This window comes from Pinus tabuliformis, chromosome 3_1 (genome assembly GCF_031772625.1).
Source record: "Pinus tabuliformis cultivar Carrire ecotype Pingquan chromosome 3_1, CPIR1, whole genome shotgun sequence".
Lineage (NCBI taxonomy): Eukaryota > Viridiplantae > Streptophyta > Pinopsida > Pinales > Pinaceae > Pinus > Pinus tabuliformis.
In genome coordinates, this window is record NC_142301.1 from 442,349,511 (window position 1) to 442,364,537 (window position 15,027).

Here is a 15,027-nt window from a genome sequence, read left to right on the forward strand (position 1 = left end):
CAATTTACTGACCTAACCATTCATAACACAAAGGTAACAGCGTCGACTATACCGACCTGATTCCCAGTAGGCATCCGGCAGTCATCATCACACGTCTAGGGGAGCGTGACTCGCACAGTCCTCCCATGACTCCAGGTTTCGGAGGATAAACGGTGGGTAACACCTCCACCCCTCCAGTAGCATCAGGGCTACTACCCTATCAAAGAATCACTTTGAGCTTTAACTGATCTGAGTTCTGTCATCACGTGGTCATCTCGAAAATTGGATCAATTATCTGCAATCGTAGTTTATCTGCAAGTTTACCTGCAATCTTATACTTACCCAGCATTTGTAAGATGTGCATCAGCATATTCGAAATAACTTATGTATTATCTATATATAACAGAATTTTGTTTATTTTCTCATGCATGTATTCTAACTTTTCTATAGGGTGTATTCACTTCTTGTCTTTTATTTCAGTTGCTTGTTTTGACATGCATAAAATAAAATAGATTTATATTGTCCAATTTCTACCAGAAGTAAATTCATTTGACGGTCTTAATCTTTTCTTCAACATTTATAATTGAGTAATATAATCACATATATTGTTTTGGTATCCATGTACCCGCAGGAATTAAACCCATACTATTTTGGTATCCATGTACCAGCAAGAATTTAAACATATATTATGCCGCAAAGTTCCATGTTTATCATTAATCATTCAAATGTTTTTGGTTCTCTGACAGAGGTGAAGTAAATATATATACTAAACATAGTGTAAAGTTCTTCAAAATGGACATAAACTAGGGTATCTCTGACATATGTCCTCTGTATCCTCCCAAGTCGCCGATCCAGGACTATACTTGTCCCACTGGACCTTAACTTGGTCCACCAGGCGGTTCCTCAGCTGTCGAATTCTACGTTCCAGTATACGTAACGGTTCGACCGTTATGACTCCCTCGTCCGATACCTGCAATTCTTTCCACTGGATGTTATGAGATAGGTCAGCTACATAATGCCTTAATACAGAAACATGAAATACATTATGAATTCTATGCAGGTGAGATGGCAGGGCAAGACGATAGGCAACAGGTCCAACTCTTTCCACGATTTTAAACGGTCCTATAAATCGGGGTGACAGCTTTGTCCCTTTCCCGAATCGAATAGTACTTTTATTTGGCTTGATGCGGACGAAGACCTGGTCCCCCACTTCATACCTCCTATCAGTCCGGTGAGCATCAGCGTAACTCTTTTGTCTATCCTGTGCTTCCTTTAATCGCTCTCTAATCTGCCTGATCTGCGCTTCCATTTCATGGATTAATTCTGGTCCTATTATTACTCGATCTTCTAACCTGTCCCAACTTAACGGCGTTCTACAAGGTCTGCCATATAAAGCTTCAAATGGAGGCATCCCAATCGAACTGTGGTAACTGTTGTTGTATGCGAATTCAACCAAGGGTAAATACTTTTCCCAGTGGGATTGCTGATCCATCACATACATTCGCAACATGTCTTCAAGTACTTGATTTACTCTTTCAGTCTGCTCATCAGTCTCAGGATGGTAAGCCGTGCTTAAATTTCGCTGAGTACCTAAGGCTGTCTGCATGCACGTCCAGAATCTGGAAGTGAATCGCGAATCTCTATCGGATATAATCTTTTTAGGTACTCCATGATATCTGATAATTTCGTTTATGAATACTCGAGCCACGTCAGCAACATCATAAGTATCTTTTACCGGAATAAAATGGGCGCTTTTTGTTAATTTATCTACCACTACCAGAATGGCATTGTGTCTTTGAGAAGTAAGAGGTAGTCCAGTGATAAAATCCATAGAAATGGTCTCCCATTTAGACATAGGAATGTCGTGGGGCTGTAAGAGACCCGCTGGGTGACAATGATCTACCTTTACCTGCTGACATTCCAAACATTTTGCAACAAATTGAGTGATATCCCGCTTCATGCCTGCCCAAAAGAAGAGTTTCTTGGTATCCGCATACATTTTCCCTACTCCAGGATGAGCACAATATACGGCTTTGTGAGCTTCCCTGAGGATGGTATCTCGAAGATCTTTATCGTCAGGAATGTACATCCTTCCATGGAATCGCAAGATCCCATCGCTTTCTAATTCATAACCCTCGAACTTAGATTCTTTTGCCTTAATCCCTTCAAGACTTGCCCTCACCTTTAAATACCAGCTGTCTTTTATAAGGCGATCCAGCACTCGCTGTCTTAAGTCCACCTTAATGGGTATGAGAGAAAATATCCGGGGTCTCCTGCTTAAGGCATCGGCTACCACATTTTCCTTTCCCTTAATATATGATATTCCGAAGTCATACTCACTTAGGAATTCACTCCATCGCCTTTGCCTGGCATTTAAGTCTCTTTGGGTGAACAAATATTGTAGACTTTGATGGTCGCTTTTAAGTGTAAACTTTCGTCCTACCAAATAGTGTCTCCAGATCTTTAAAGCTAGCATTACAGCGGCCAATTCTAGATCGTGAGTAGCATAGAGTTCTTCATGAGGTTTTAGCTTTCTGGAAGCATAAGCTATCACTCCCCTATCCTGCATCAATACTGCACCCAGCCCTTGCTTGGATGCATCAGTACATACTGTAAAGTCTTTGCCCATATCAGGGACTCTTAGGATTGGTGCGCTGGTGAGTAGTCTTTTGAGTTCGGAGAATGCATTATTACATTCCTCGGTCCATTCATACTTAACACCTTTACGCTGGAGGGTTGTGATTGGCTTCGCGATTTTGGAGAACCCTTCCACAAATCTCCGGTAATAACCTGCTAAGCCCATAAAGCTTCGTATCTCATGTGCATTTCTCGGTATTGGCCAATCCATGATCGCTTTTACCTTCTCAGGATCTACTGAGATTCCTTCACCTGATATGATGTGACCCAAATAATGAATCTTTTCCTGAAAGAAGGAACACTTGGACAGTTTTCCATATAACTGACGTTCTCTAAGGCAGGACAATACTAACCGCAAATGCTCCTTATGCTCTTCTTCATTCTTGGAATAGATGAGAATATCATCTAAAAAGACTTGTACAAATTTATCAAGATACTGACGGAAAACACTGTTCATAAGATTCATGAATACGGCTGGCGCATTTGTTAACCCAAATGGTACTACAGTAAATTCATAGTGCCCATAACGAGTCCGGAATGCTGTCTTAGAGATATCATTTTCAGAAATCCTTAGCTGATGATACCCTGATCGAAGATCAATTTTTGAAAAGACAGAAGCTCCTTTCATTTGATCGAAAAGATCATCGATTCGCGGCATAGGGTATTGATTCTTTACTGTAGCTCGATTCAAGTCCCGATAGTCTATGCATAATCTTAAGGATCCATCTTTCTTCTTTACAAAAATTACAGGAGCGCCCCAAGGTGAGGTACTGGGCCGAATAAGCCCTATATCGAGTAGTTCCTTCAACTGGATTTGCAATTCCTGAAGTTCTGGCGCTGTCATTCTATAAGGCGATTTTGAGATCGGTTGGGTACCCGGCTTTAATTCAATAGTGAGATCCAATTCTCTTACCGGGGGTAATCCAGGTAGTTCCTTTGGAAATACATCCGGGAACTCGGCTAGCACCGGATATTGTTCTAAGGATGGTCCCTTTCCCTGGCTTACTTCGTGAATTGCATAAGCCTGACAACCCTTTCTTAAACAACGCTTCACCTGCATTGCCGAAATGTAGCGTAAAGAAATTTCTCTCTTAATACCTTGAATTTGGATTACTTCTCCCTCATCATTTAAGCCCAAAATCCTTTTTCCATAACAATCTACCCACGCCTGGTGAGCTTCCAGCCAATCCATACCTATGATAAGATCATACGTCCCTAGGGTGGTGACATAGACTTTTAGTTTAGTCGAACAGACCCCTAGGTCAATTTTGCATTGATCCACACTCAAGCCCACGGTTTGGAGTTCTCCTGAGGCCATTTCCACTTGGTGGAAATCATTTTGTCTACGAGCTGCCAGCCCACATTTGGTTAATGCATATGACGAAATGAAACTATCTGTGGCACCAGTATCAAATAAGATTTTGAGTTTTACACCATTGATAATACCTGAAGATTCCACTACAGTGGATTGATGGGCTGCTTGGTCGTGGTTGACTACTGCATGAATTCTATGATTACTTCGCTTGGCTAATATCGGCTCCCTCCCAGTGCTTTGCAATATGTCCGATGACGCTTCTGGGCAGTTACGCTGGAGATGCGGCCCCCCACATCCCCAACAATTGAGCTGCGCTGATCCTCTTGAATTAAGGGGTGAGTTTCTAGAGAACGAGCCGCGTCCTCCCATGCTGGTTCCTCTCACACCCCTTCCTCTACCGGTAGTCCCTCGCGATGCCCAAGGTCTGGTGCTGGACGATTCTGCAGCTATAGTGTTTACCGCCATGGGAACTCTTGTCCCCATACCTGGGGTATACCTGCTACCGTAAGGTGGTCTCGAGCTACCTCCTCTGAAAAAGTTCCGGGGAGCCTTCCCTGGAAACCCAGATTGAAAAGGCCCTGCTGGCCCTATATCCTTTTTGATTCCAAGGTGTTCTTCTGCATAACGGCTACATTCGACTGCCTCGGCTACCGAAGATGGTTTCCACATACTTACCAAGGCTCTGATGCGAGGGTTTAACCCAAATATGAAACGTTCAGCTTGACGTTCATCAGAGTCTAAGTAGGGAATGTATTTTACCAGCTCCATAAACCTTATTTCGTACTCTTCCACCGTTTTACTTCCCTGAATTAGTGTATGAAAGGCTCTGGCTTGCTGCTGTTGAAAATATGGAGGTAAATACTTCGCTCGGAACCTTTCCTCGAACAGATCCCAAGGAACGTTGTCTGATGTAAGGTGTAGCTGCTTTTCCAGGTTTCCCCACCAAATCAGGGCACTTTCTTTTAGTTGAAACACGGCAATTTTTGTCTTTGCTGAAGGCGAATATTCTCTTAACCTAAAGCACCGGTTCATCCCTTCCAGCCATGCCTCAGCGCGTTCACCAGCTCGACCTCCCGAAAATTCTGGGAGTCTAATTTTCTGAAGCTCTCTAGAGATGTCTTCTCTCGATCCTCTGGGCTCCAAATTATGTGGTTCCGCTGAACTGGTGGCTGCATGCTGAGATTCCTCTTTGTTTTTAGCCTTAGTTGATTCCTTTAATGTTTCCAACAAGGCCTGCAAAGAGTTCATTATCACAGCCAACTCTGGCGCTTGAGCGTTTGATGATGACGGCTGCCTTGGAGGTGACGAGGGTGAGGGGGATGGCGACGGTGGCGGTGGCGATGGCGACGGTGGCGGCATTAATGGTGATGATGCTGCCTGGTCACGTCGTCGTCGCTCATATGTCTTCACCATAGTAATGGTCCCTGAACACAAATAAAATGTATATATATAAAAAAAATTGAGGCGGATAACCGAATTTTAACACACCAATTTCTTTGTAACTTCACACTTAAAAACGGGTATAGTTTTGCTATTTTTACCCGCTAGGCGGATCTTACTGGTACCGAGGTCAAGGAGGGTGGCCACGCGACCTCCTTGTCCTAATGCAGGGTTTTTTCTAAAAATGAATAATGCAGAAGTGTATGGTTATTAGCCGCTAAGGTAAGACATCCAAAGTTTATTTACCTAACAACATCCACAAAATGAAATGTTTAGATGTCCCGATCACAAGGTACATTGGTAACACACCCGTCACACCTCAATCTAGCTATTATTTTTAAAGACGGACATACATATTTATATTTTTGAATATATTACTTAGACATGGATAAAACCCATCATTTATATATATATATCTGTATAGCCCAACTTGTTCCAAGCATCACAATCATCTTTAACTTGAGGACTTTATATCGATCCCCCTTTATAGGGTGGCAAAGGCTCCTTACTGAACTGGAATTTTGGCATTTAGACTAGTCCATTTGAATATTACCTCCTAAATTTGGCAGACCATTTTCTGGACAAGAGTATACCCCAAGAATCTGGATTATCTACTACAACTACATTCATTGAAAGAGGTAAAGCAAGGTGGTTTACCAACCTTACTCGCAAGTTTTTAATAATACCGTAAACCTTGATGTCTCATGAATATACATAAAACTTTGTGTGAAACCTGGGAACTTCCATTTCTCTTAATATGACTGTTTTATCCTGGTTGGCATACCTTGTTTTTGGTAACATAGCTGATACAAGTATGAAGTCATATGATTAAACATAGTATGAACATTCCATATGTAATTCTGACCAAAATAGCTGAAACAGAATAATTCTCTAAGAGTCGTTACAGAGTATCATACAGCAAAACATTATATTGTTTTCAAACTGCAGCCTAACAATTCCTTAAATATTTTAAGGGCGGTTTAATTTTTGTTTGCAAGATGTTTAAAAGACTTGACAAATTTTTGTAAGGAGACAGTATTTCTTTTTAAGCCTACGCACAAAATCTAAGTCCTATTTTTCAACTTCTAAGAGCTGCTATAGGTATAGAAATTTCCTGTAGACAAAGATTATATGCTTGATGCTTTTCCTTGCTTGTAGTAGAGGACTATCCAGAGATCTCCTTTACTACTTCTCTGTAGTAAATCTGGTCCTTGTAGCTTTCTTTTGCAGATTAGACTCTTGGTGTAGGGATTCTGTCATAGATTTAACTATCTACCAAAAGACTATTATATGCTTCTAAGATTGACCCTTTGAACAGGGCTTCATCAACCAATGAACATAGTCTCCTTGAATAGGCTTGTTTATATCTCATAAACACTATGATTCTATTTAAGAGTTGAATTTCTCTATTGCTGTTAAGGTTCGGATCTCTTGAAGATATATATAAGCTCAGACTCTTATTACATCACAGAGATGATGACTTTATGACTTCATACTACTATAGGACTCTTCCTTTTACACATGATTCTCAGATTTTTTTTTTTTTTTTTTTTTTTTTTATGTGACTGTAGTTTCACTACAGGCCTTCCAACTACATCCACAAATTATATGACTTGGTTATCTATAAGAGTATGATTACCGACAGTGACAATGATGGCTCATTCGTTGTAATCTGCACAATTTTATTATTATTATTATTTTTTTTTTTTTTGTGTGACTTTATGTCAAGTGTCGTCATAGCTATCACATTGTGATTAGGAATGTCACTGTTTGGTCTGTCCCTTACACAGAGCAACATTTGTCCAACTATATTGGTACTGAAAACAGACTCAGTGCATTTGATCTGTATGTACTGTCCAGACATTATTTTATAAACGTCAGTGAAATGAAAACGATGTGTAACTGATTAATGATTAACTTTTTAAAATTTAAAGAAAACGATTGTTAACAACCAGTGTACACGTCAGCGAAATGAAAACGATGGGTAACTTACTCTCAGCTCATCGCATTGGATCCAACTTTTCAGTTTTAAAGAATATTCTCACTGTTTTTTTTTTGTTGATAATTTGAATATTCTCACTGCTTTTTGAGTTGATAATTTTTAGTAATAATGTGAGAAAAGATGAATCTGAAATAAATAGTAAATAGTAATAATGTGACGGTTTTTTTTTTTTTATCTCCATCGTCAGACAAACAAGTGACCAATGTAAAGAATGGTGTGAACAGCCGATATTTGAAAGATTTTAGTTATTTAATCCATTGTTCAAATCAACGATTTTCCCAATAATATATACAAATACAATTTCCCCCTTTTGAAATTGATATACTGTCTCTGTGATATTCTGCGACGAATTTAATATCCATAACTCTGCGGCTAATTTAATATTATTTTGATACTTCGCATACATAACAAATTATTTTATCGTATTATCTCTTCAGCATATACCTTTATACATGAACAAACTATAAGGATTTTGATACTTTATGGCTTGGTGGTATTTTCGAGGATTGCCAATTAAACTGCGGCATAAGACAATCCAATAAAAGATAATCGTGAAGTAATATGTGGCCTCAGTGATATTCTACGGCTTTGGTGGTAATTTCATGGATTGCTAATTAAATTTGGGGGTAGAGGAGGATCGAACCCCTCACCTACCGGATTCCCAAGTTTTTGCCAGATTTAAACCCACGACCTTACATATGAGTAGTTCCGGTGCCGGCGTGATGTAGTTCCAGCGACACTAAGTCGTGGCGTATACTAAAGCTAACGAAATCAACGTTCCACGGATTTAATGTCCGCATCTTGACTTTTATGGTGCAAAGTGGATGGTTAAGGCATGCGGTTTGCATGCGGTAGGTCATGTGTTCGACCCCGACTTCTGCCATATATTTAATGGTTAAGACTACGCGTTCCTGTTCGATTCACGAAACTGCCAAAAAAAATTTAAAAGAAGAACGGAAAACCTGCTAATTTAAGAGGAAAGGGTCGCGGACATTTAGTTTAATCGAAGCTCTCCATTAATTAAAATCAAGAGTCCTCGACTCCTGAAAACATGTCATTGGCACTGTAATGAACACGCCGTAGAGAGCTCCGATGCCCAGGGTTTAGAAAATGCCGGCTCCACAGAATAATAATCTGCTGGAGGTGAATGAACAATTCTCGATAGACCGCGGATTATGAGGCATTTTTTTTTTTTTACATTTAACCACTTATCTTTCAAAACCGAATCGTCATAATATGATATTGGTATAAATTGGCGAATTTTAGTAACTACGGTCCAACTAAGCCAGTGACAGGGAAAGTGGAGTCAATAAGGAATGAATCTTGCAGAAAGACAGGAATAACGAGAACCCTGGTTTTTAACTACACTGCAGAATTATAACAGAGCAGTTATATATACTTTCGGTTGTGTGGGCCTGTGAGGTCCCGAAGGTTTGAACGATGGCTCTGATACCATATGTAATACCCTACTTTCTTATTACAGTAACCATAGAAATAACCATGAAATTTAAGAAAAACAGTAATGCATAGAACTGAAATCTGCACCTACCTGTACTGCTGGCTGACCCCCGATGCTGCTGCTGAACTGGCAATTCTGAACTGCTGGCTGATTTGATCCAATTTCGGGATGGCCAAAACCACCCTACCAGACAGAGCAACCTGGTTGCTCGATCCAGAGAAGCTCTCCACAGAGGCTCTCTGTCCCTCCGTGCCCAGAACTCAGATCACTCAAGACTCTTCCACTGCAAGGTTACTCCTCCTGGTTTCTGCTGATCAATCCACAATTCTCTGGTTATTTTCCCCCCTTTCTTCAGGTCCAGACCCTGCTATTTAACCCCCTGGTCTGGCGGTGGCCGCCCTCCCACTTGCAGCCACCGCCTTCCTTGCATTCAAGTTTCCCGGATATTTTCCCTGACTTCTGCGTTTCAGCAATGAATGTCCTGCTGGTTCGGACGCGTTTTATTAATGGCTGGGGTGACTCATAGGTAAGTTAATGAAATAATATCTTGATTCCATAAATTGACTTATATGCATTCGTATAACCTGGGGTTTTATTGTGTATACTTTATTACATTATATACTTACTTTATGATATTCAATATAAGGTTCCTTTTATATTCATAACACTATATATAAAGTTCATTTTATACTTTATATTTCACCTTACATAAGTTATATATAAATATATATACTTTACATAATTCAATTTTATGATTTGTAATATTAATGTATATATATATTTTATAAGGTTAACTTGTATATTTTAGGAAATTTAAACTTATCATGTTTTAAATTTAATTTATATATATATATAATCTTAACATATTTGTAGTTTAAATTTCCGCATAGTTGGTTTTTATAGAGTTAAAACTTTAGAAGGTGGATTAATTTAGCAGGGTTGTTACAGAGTAAATAATAAATTCAAGGATTTCGGACAATAACTTTGAGGTTATGACAGCAGCAGTGGTCATAGGCTCAACTTATTCAAAAACTAAAAATTAAAGGACATGGAAGATACATCTGACAATGAAACTAGTGACCCTAACACAATCAGCATCGGTATATCCATTGTTAAAATTGGCAACCAGGGCAAAACTTCATGTGGGTCATCTTATTCATGGCTAATAATATTTTTATTAAATTCCTCTCGTCGAGAGGTGTAGGATTGATATAAATATCATCCAATTCCGATAAGTATTCATGGAGATATGAATTTATTTTGATTATGGAATTATTATCAAGCCGACCTACAACTCATGTAGGCTCAGAAGCCCAACAGTCGCATCTATTCACCCACCAACGTTGTGTATAAATATAAGAGGACTTTTCCTCATTTGGACTCACTCATCTCATCACATCTCTCTCTCTCTACTGCGCAGATATGAGTCTCTTCTCTACTGCGCTGAAATGGGTCTCTCTCTCTCACACATGTGAAGCCGGAAGCTGTTGAATTTGAAGCTGCAACTGCAGAAGTAAAGATTGACTTGCGTGGCCTAGAAGATCTCCTCTTTGGAACTGCGCTGTAGAGAAACAAGGGAAGAAGTGCAAGAAATGCCCATGCCTAAAGGTCCTCCTGCTGCCTTTTCTTCTCATGCAAAGAAAAGAAATAATTCCGGGACTAAATGGAAAAGAAAGGCTGGATTTAAGGGTGGAAGAAAAGGACGATGTTTCATTTGCAATAAAGCAGGTCACTATGCAAGGGAATGCCCTGATAGAAAGGACTCTCACCGTGACGATGATCAAAATCCCTGTCATGGTAATCGAAGGAATGGAAAATTCAACAACAAAGGAAAAAGGAATGCGGGAAATCAAGGAAGAGGATAAGCATTCAAGAAGGCCAGAAATTCCAGGATGTATTAAATGCACATGACCTCAAAAAGAACCTAGTGTCCATCTCGGGAACGGAAGACAAAGGCTACAAGGTAACCTTCAGCGATGGCAAGGTATGTATATGGAAAAATAATGTTAAAGATGCCTTTACTCTTGGGTTTAGTGTTGATTCATTATATCAGGTCGATGGAAGTCTGCTAGGTGTCATGTCTTATGACACATCTCTTCAGTCCGAACTTTGGCATTAGAGGTTTTCCCCCCTTCATTATAAAGCTATACTCGGTGTAAGACAAATGGTGATAGGGATGCCCGAATTCTGAATAGAGAATGAAGGTGTATGTCCAGGATGTGCTGAAGGAAAGCTCAAAAGGGGACCATTCCCCTCAAGCCAAAGCAAGACCTCTGATATATTACAATTGGTTCACTCAGGCATACCTGAGGTTGGCATTAAGAGGGAGACTACTACACCACATACTCCTGAGCAGAATGGTGTGGTGGGAAGGAAGAACCGCACGATGATGGAAGTTGTCTGGGCCATGCTACATGATCAAAGACTTCTGATGTTTCTATGGGCTGAAACTACAATCACCGTCGTATATGTACAAAATTGATGCCCTCATCAAGCATTGGGTTCCAAGACTCCTAAAGAAAAGTTCACAGCAAGGTGAACAATCTTTCGACTTTGACGAGCTCTCAAGAAGCCAACACCAGGGAACCGAAAGAAAAGGATGATGAATCAATGCCTAATGTAGAAGAACCCATGGATCTGATAGATTCTCATCCACATGAGCCTTCCTCTTCTAGGAAGAGGCCTTCATGGCTTAGGGGGATACTTGATGATGCTAAAGGACATGTTGCACCCTGAGGAACCTTCCGTCAAAGTAAGAAACTTAATAGGTATCAAGGATACCTGACCATCATGAGCACGATCATACAAAATGAGCCTTCGTCATTCTCAGATGCTATCAAGCATCAAGTATGGAAGGATGCTATGACCGTAGAATATGAGTCTATTATGGAGAATGATGTCTGGGATGTAGTTCCCAGACCCTGGACAAGACAATTGTTACTTCAAAATGGCTTTACAAGATAAAGCATGCAGCAGATGGAAGCACGGAAAAGTATAAGGCTCGTTTTGTTGCTCGAGGTTTCTCCCAAAAGGAAGGTATAGACTATGATGAGATATTTGCACCTGTTGCCAGATATACGACCATCCGCTCGATCATATCCCTTGCCGCTTCACAAGGATGGAACCTACATCAGATGGATGTCAAGACTGCGTTCTTGCATGGCTCGATCAAAGAAGAGGTCTACGTGGAGCAACCCGAAGGATTTGATATTTATGATCGAAAATCTCATGTATGCAGGTTGAAGAAAGCTCTCTATGGGCTGAAGCAAGCACCCCGAGCATGGTATGAGAGGATCGATAGCTACTTGATGAAGCTGGGATTCACTAGGAGTGAAGCCGATCCTAACCTTTACTTTAAGGTTGAAGATGACAAGCCTCTCATACTGGTATTGTATGTGGATGACCTCTTTCTAACAGGTGCAGACCCTCTCATTCACAAATGTAAGAGGGAGCTGGCCTCTGAATTTGAAATGAAAGACCTAGGACTGATGCACTACTTCCTAGGACTTGAAGTATGGCAGAAGCCAAGGGAAATTTTCCTATCTCAAGGGAAATATGTGGTAAAGATATTGGAAAGATTTGGTATGATGGACTGCAAGCCTGTGACTACCTCGAGGATCTTAACTTTTAGAAGTTATATGGTAGTGATGTCGGACCAGATTTGGGAAATGCCTCTGAGTTTCATAAACTCATTCGCATTGATGTTCTTGGTGAACCTCCGTCCGAACATATTTTTTGCAGTTAGCATTGTGAGCTCATATTTGGTTGAGCCTCACTGGATTGATGCCAGGAATCTTCTGAGATGTCTTCAGGACACATCCTCTCATGGATTAAGATACACTGCCAGAGATGTGAGACTACTTGGATATACTGATGTTGATTGGGCAGGCAGTGTGGTGGACCGTAAGAGCACTTCCGGGTGCTGTTTCACCTTGGGATCTGCTTCAATATCCTGGATGAGCAGGAAGCAGAAGTCGGTGGCTTTGAGCACCGCCGAAGCAGGATATATTGTTGCTAGCATAACCTCGTGTGAGGCAGTCTGGTTGCGAAAGCTCTTCAGTGAGCTGTTTGGATTTACATTGGATACCACTGTGATTCTCTATAACAACCTGAGGTGGGATTCGATTATTGAGGAATCCCGTATTCGTTGATTGCTCCAGCAGATAGACATCATCTTGGATATGGTAAGTTGATGAGCAAGGAGGCTCCATCGCATTAAGATGATGTACACGTTGATACACCTTGTCAAAGCCCCGAGGAAAAATCTAATCTGTGATTTTCCCAAACGACTTGGAGTCGGTAAGAAACCCTTGTACAAGGGTCCTGCATGTTGCATACATTGAGCTCTGGGAGCTCTGAGGGCTTGCGGTTATTACTGGAGCAACATACGACCACAGGGTGACTCACCCTCCCCTGGTGGTGCACACTGGAACAAGATGATTCGCTCTCTTGTGGGACAAGATGATTCGCTCTCTTGTGGAATAGGATGATTCACTCTCCTGTGTAGCAGGATGATTAGTTCTCCTGTGAGGCCTGGATTGATGTGTTCTCCATGGCGATTGTAGCAGGATTGATGTGTTCTCCTGTGAGGCCTGGATTGATGTGTTCTCCATGGCAATTGTAGCAGGATTGATGTGTTCTCCTGTGAGGACAGGATTGATTAGTTCTCCTGTCGAGGCATCCTACCCATGCAGTCTGGGACTCATGGGAAGTACCTCTCATCTGATCAATGAGCAGGGAAATGAAGTTAGGGACCATATTAGTACCGATGGACACATCGTTGTAACTACCGTACTCCCTACGCTAGGATGACCTCCATTGATCTGGGATCAATGATACTGGTCTGGGACCAGTGGTAGGAGTTGTACCATACTATGACGCTGACTTCGGGTCGGTTGAGACTGGTCTGGGATCAGTGGTACATACTCTGAGACTGACTTTGAGTCAGTGGAGGATGATATTGGTCTGGGACCATTGGAGTTGTACTCACTATGACGCTGACTTTGGGTTGGTTGAGACTGGTCTGGGACCAGTGGTACATACTCTGAGACTGACTTTGAGTCAGTATGATACATCCTCGATCATTTCTTCTTCTTCATAATTCGGACAAAAGCAGAGTAGAACAGAACAATGCAAGAGCAGAGCAGAACAAAACAAAACAGTTCAAATCAGTGCAGGGCAGAACAAGACAAAGCAGAATAGGCAAAATAGAGCAGAGCAGGGCAAGGGTCAGGCTGTACAAGGCAGTGCATTTGATGGATGAATAGTAACGATCGATAGACAGATTGCAGATGAAGTTCTCCATGGTTGAGAGGGAGTGTTAAAATTGGCAACCAGGGCAAAACTTCATGTGGGTCATCTTATTCATGGCTAATAATATTTTTATTAGATTCCTCTCGTCGAGAGGTGTAGGATTGATATAAAGATCATCCAATTCCGATAAGTATTCATGGAGATATGAATTTATTTTGATTATGGAATTATTATCAAGCCGACCTACAACTCATGTAGGCTCAGAAGCCCAACAGTCGCATCTATTCACCCACCAACGTTGTGTATAAATATAAGAGGACTTTTCCTCATTTGGACTCACTCATCTCATCACATCTCTCTCTCTCTACTACGCAGATATGAGTCTCTTCTCTACTGCGCTGAAATGGGTTTCTCTCTCTCACACATGTGAAGCCGGAAGCTGTTGAATTTGAAGTTGCAACTGCAGAAGTAAAGATTGACTTGCGTGGCCTAGAAAATCTCTTCTTTGGAACTGCGCTGTAGGTTCATCTGAACCTCCTTTGAAAGCCGCAACTTTTGGTGGTGGAATGAAGTCAATCCGACGAACGGTTTGCAAGATATCGACTGCCCTAGTTTGAAGCCGGAAACTACTGAAACTGAAGCTGCAACTGCAGAAGTAAAGATTGACTTGCGTGGCCTAGAAGATCTCCTCATCTGAACTGCGCTGTAGGTTCATCTGAACCTCCTCTGGAAGCCGAAACTTTTGGTGGTGGAATGAAGTCAATCCGACGGTCGGTTTGTGAGATATGGTCTGCCCTAGTTTGATAATGAAGACGCTAATGCTGATGTTGTTGATCTAGGGTTTGCTACTGTTGATATGAATCAGATTTATTGTACTATTTCTCTCTATTGAATTATTGAAGATAAAAGAAGATTTGATCAAAGGGTTCCCCCACACATTGT

At 41.1% G+C, this 15,027-nt stretch overlaps 2 protein-coding genes across 3 annotated transcripts in view; both read right to left on the reverse strand.

The window, feature by feature from the left end:
- LOC149187651 (uncharacterized) overlaps positions 1-9,428 on the reverse strand; it is a 42,420-nt gene extending 32,992 nt beyond the window's left edge. The window contains exons 1-2 of the mRNA XM_089412373.1: positions 8,923-9,428; positions 3,964-5,355 (exon numbers count right to left, since the gene is read on the reverse strand). Of these exons, the coding sequence (XP_089268499.1) occupies positions 3,964-5,344 (1,381 nt within the window). The 5' untranslated portion in view covers positions 5,345-5,355; positions 8,923-9,428. The remainder of the gene's footprint in view (positions 1-3,963; positions 5,356-8,922) is intronic.
- The window catches only part of LOC149187649 (AFG1-like ATPase family protein), a 454,936-nt gene that overhangs the window by 412,090 nt on the left and 27,819 nt on the right, over positions 1-15,027 (reverse strand). The window lies entirely within an intron of this gene.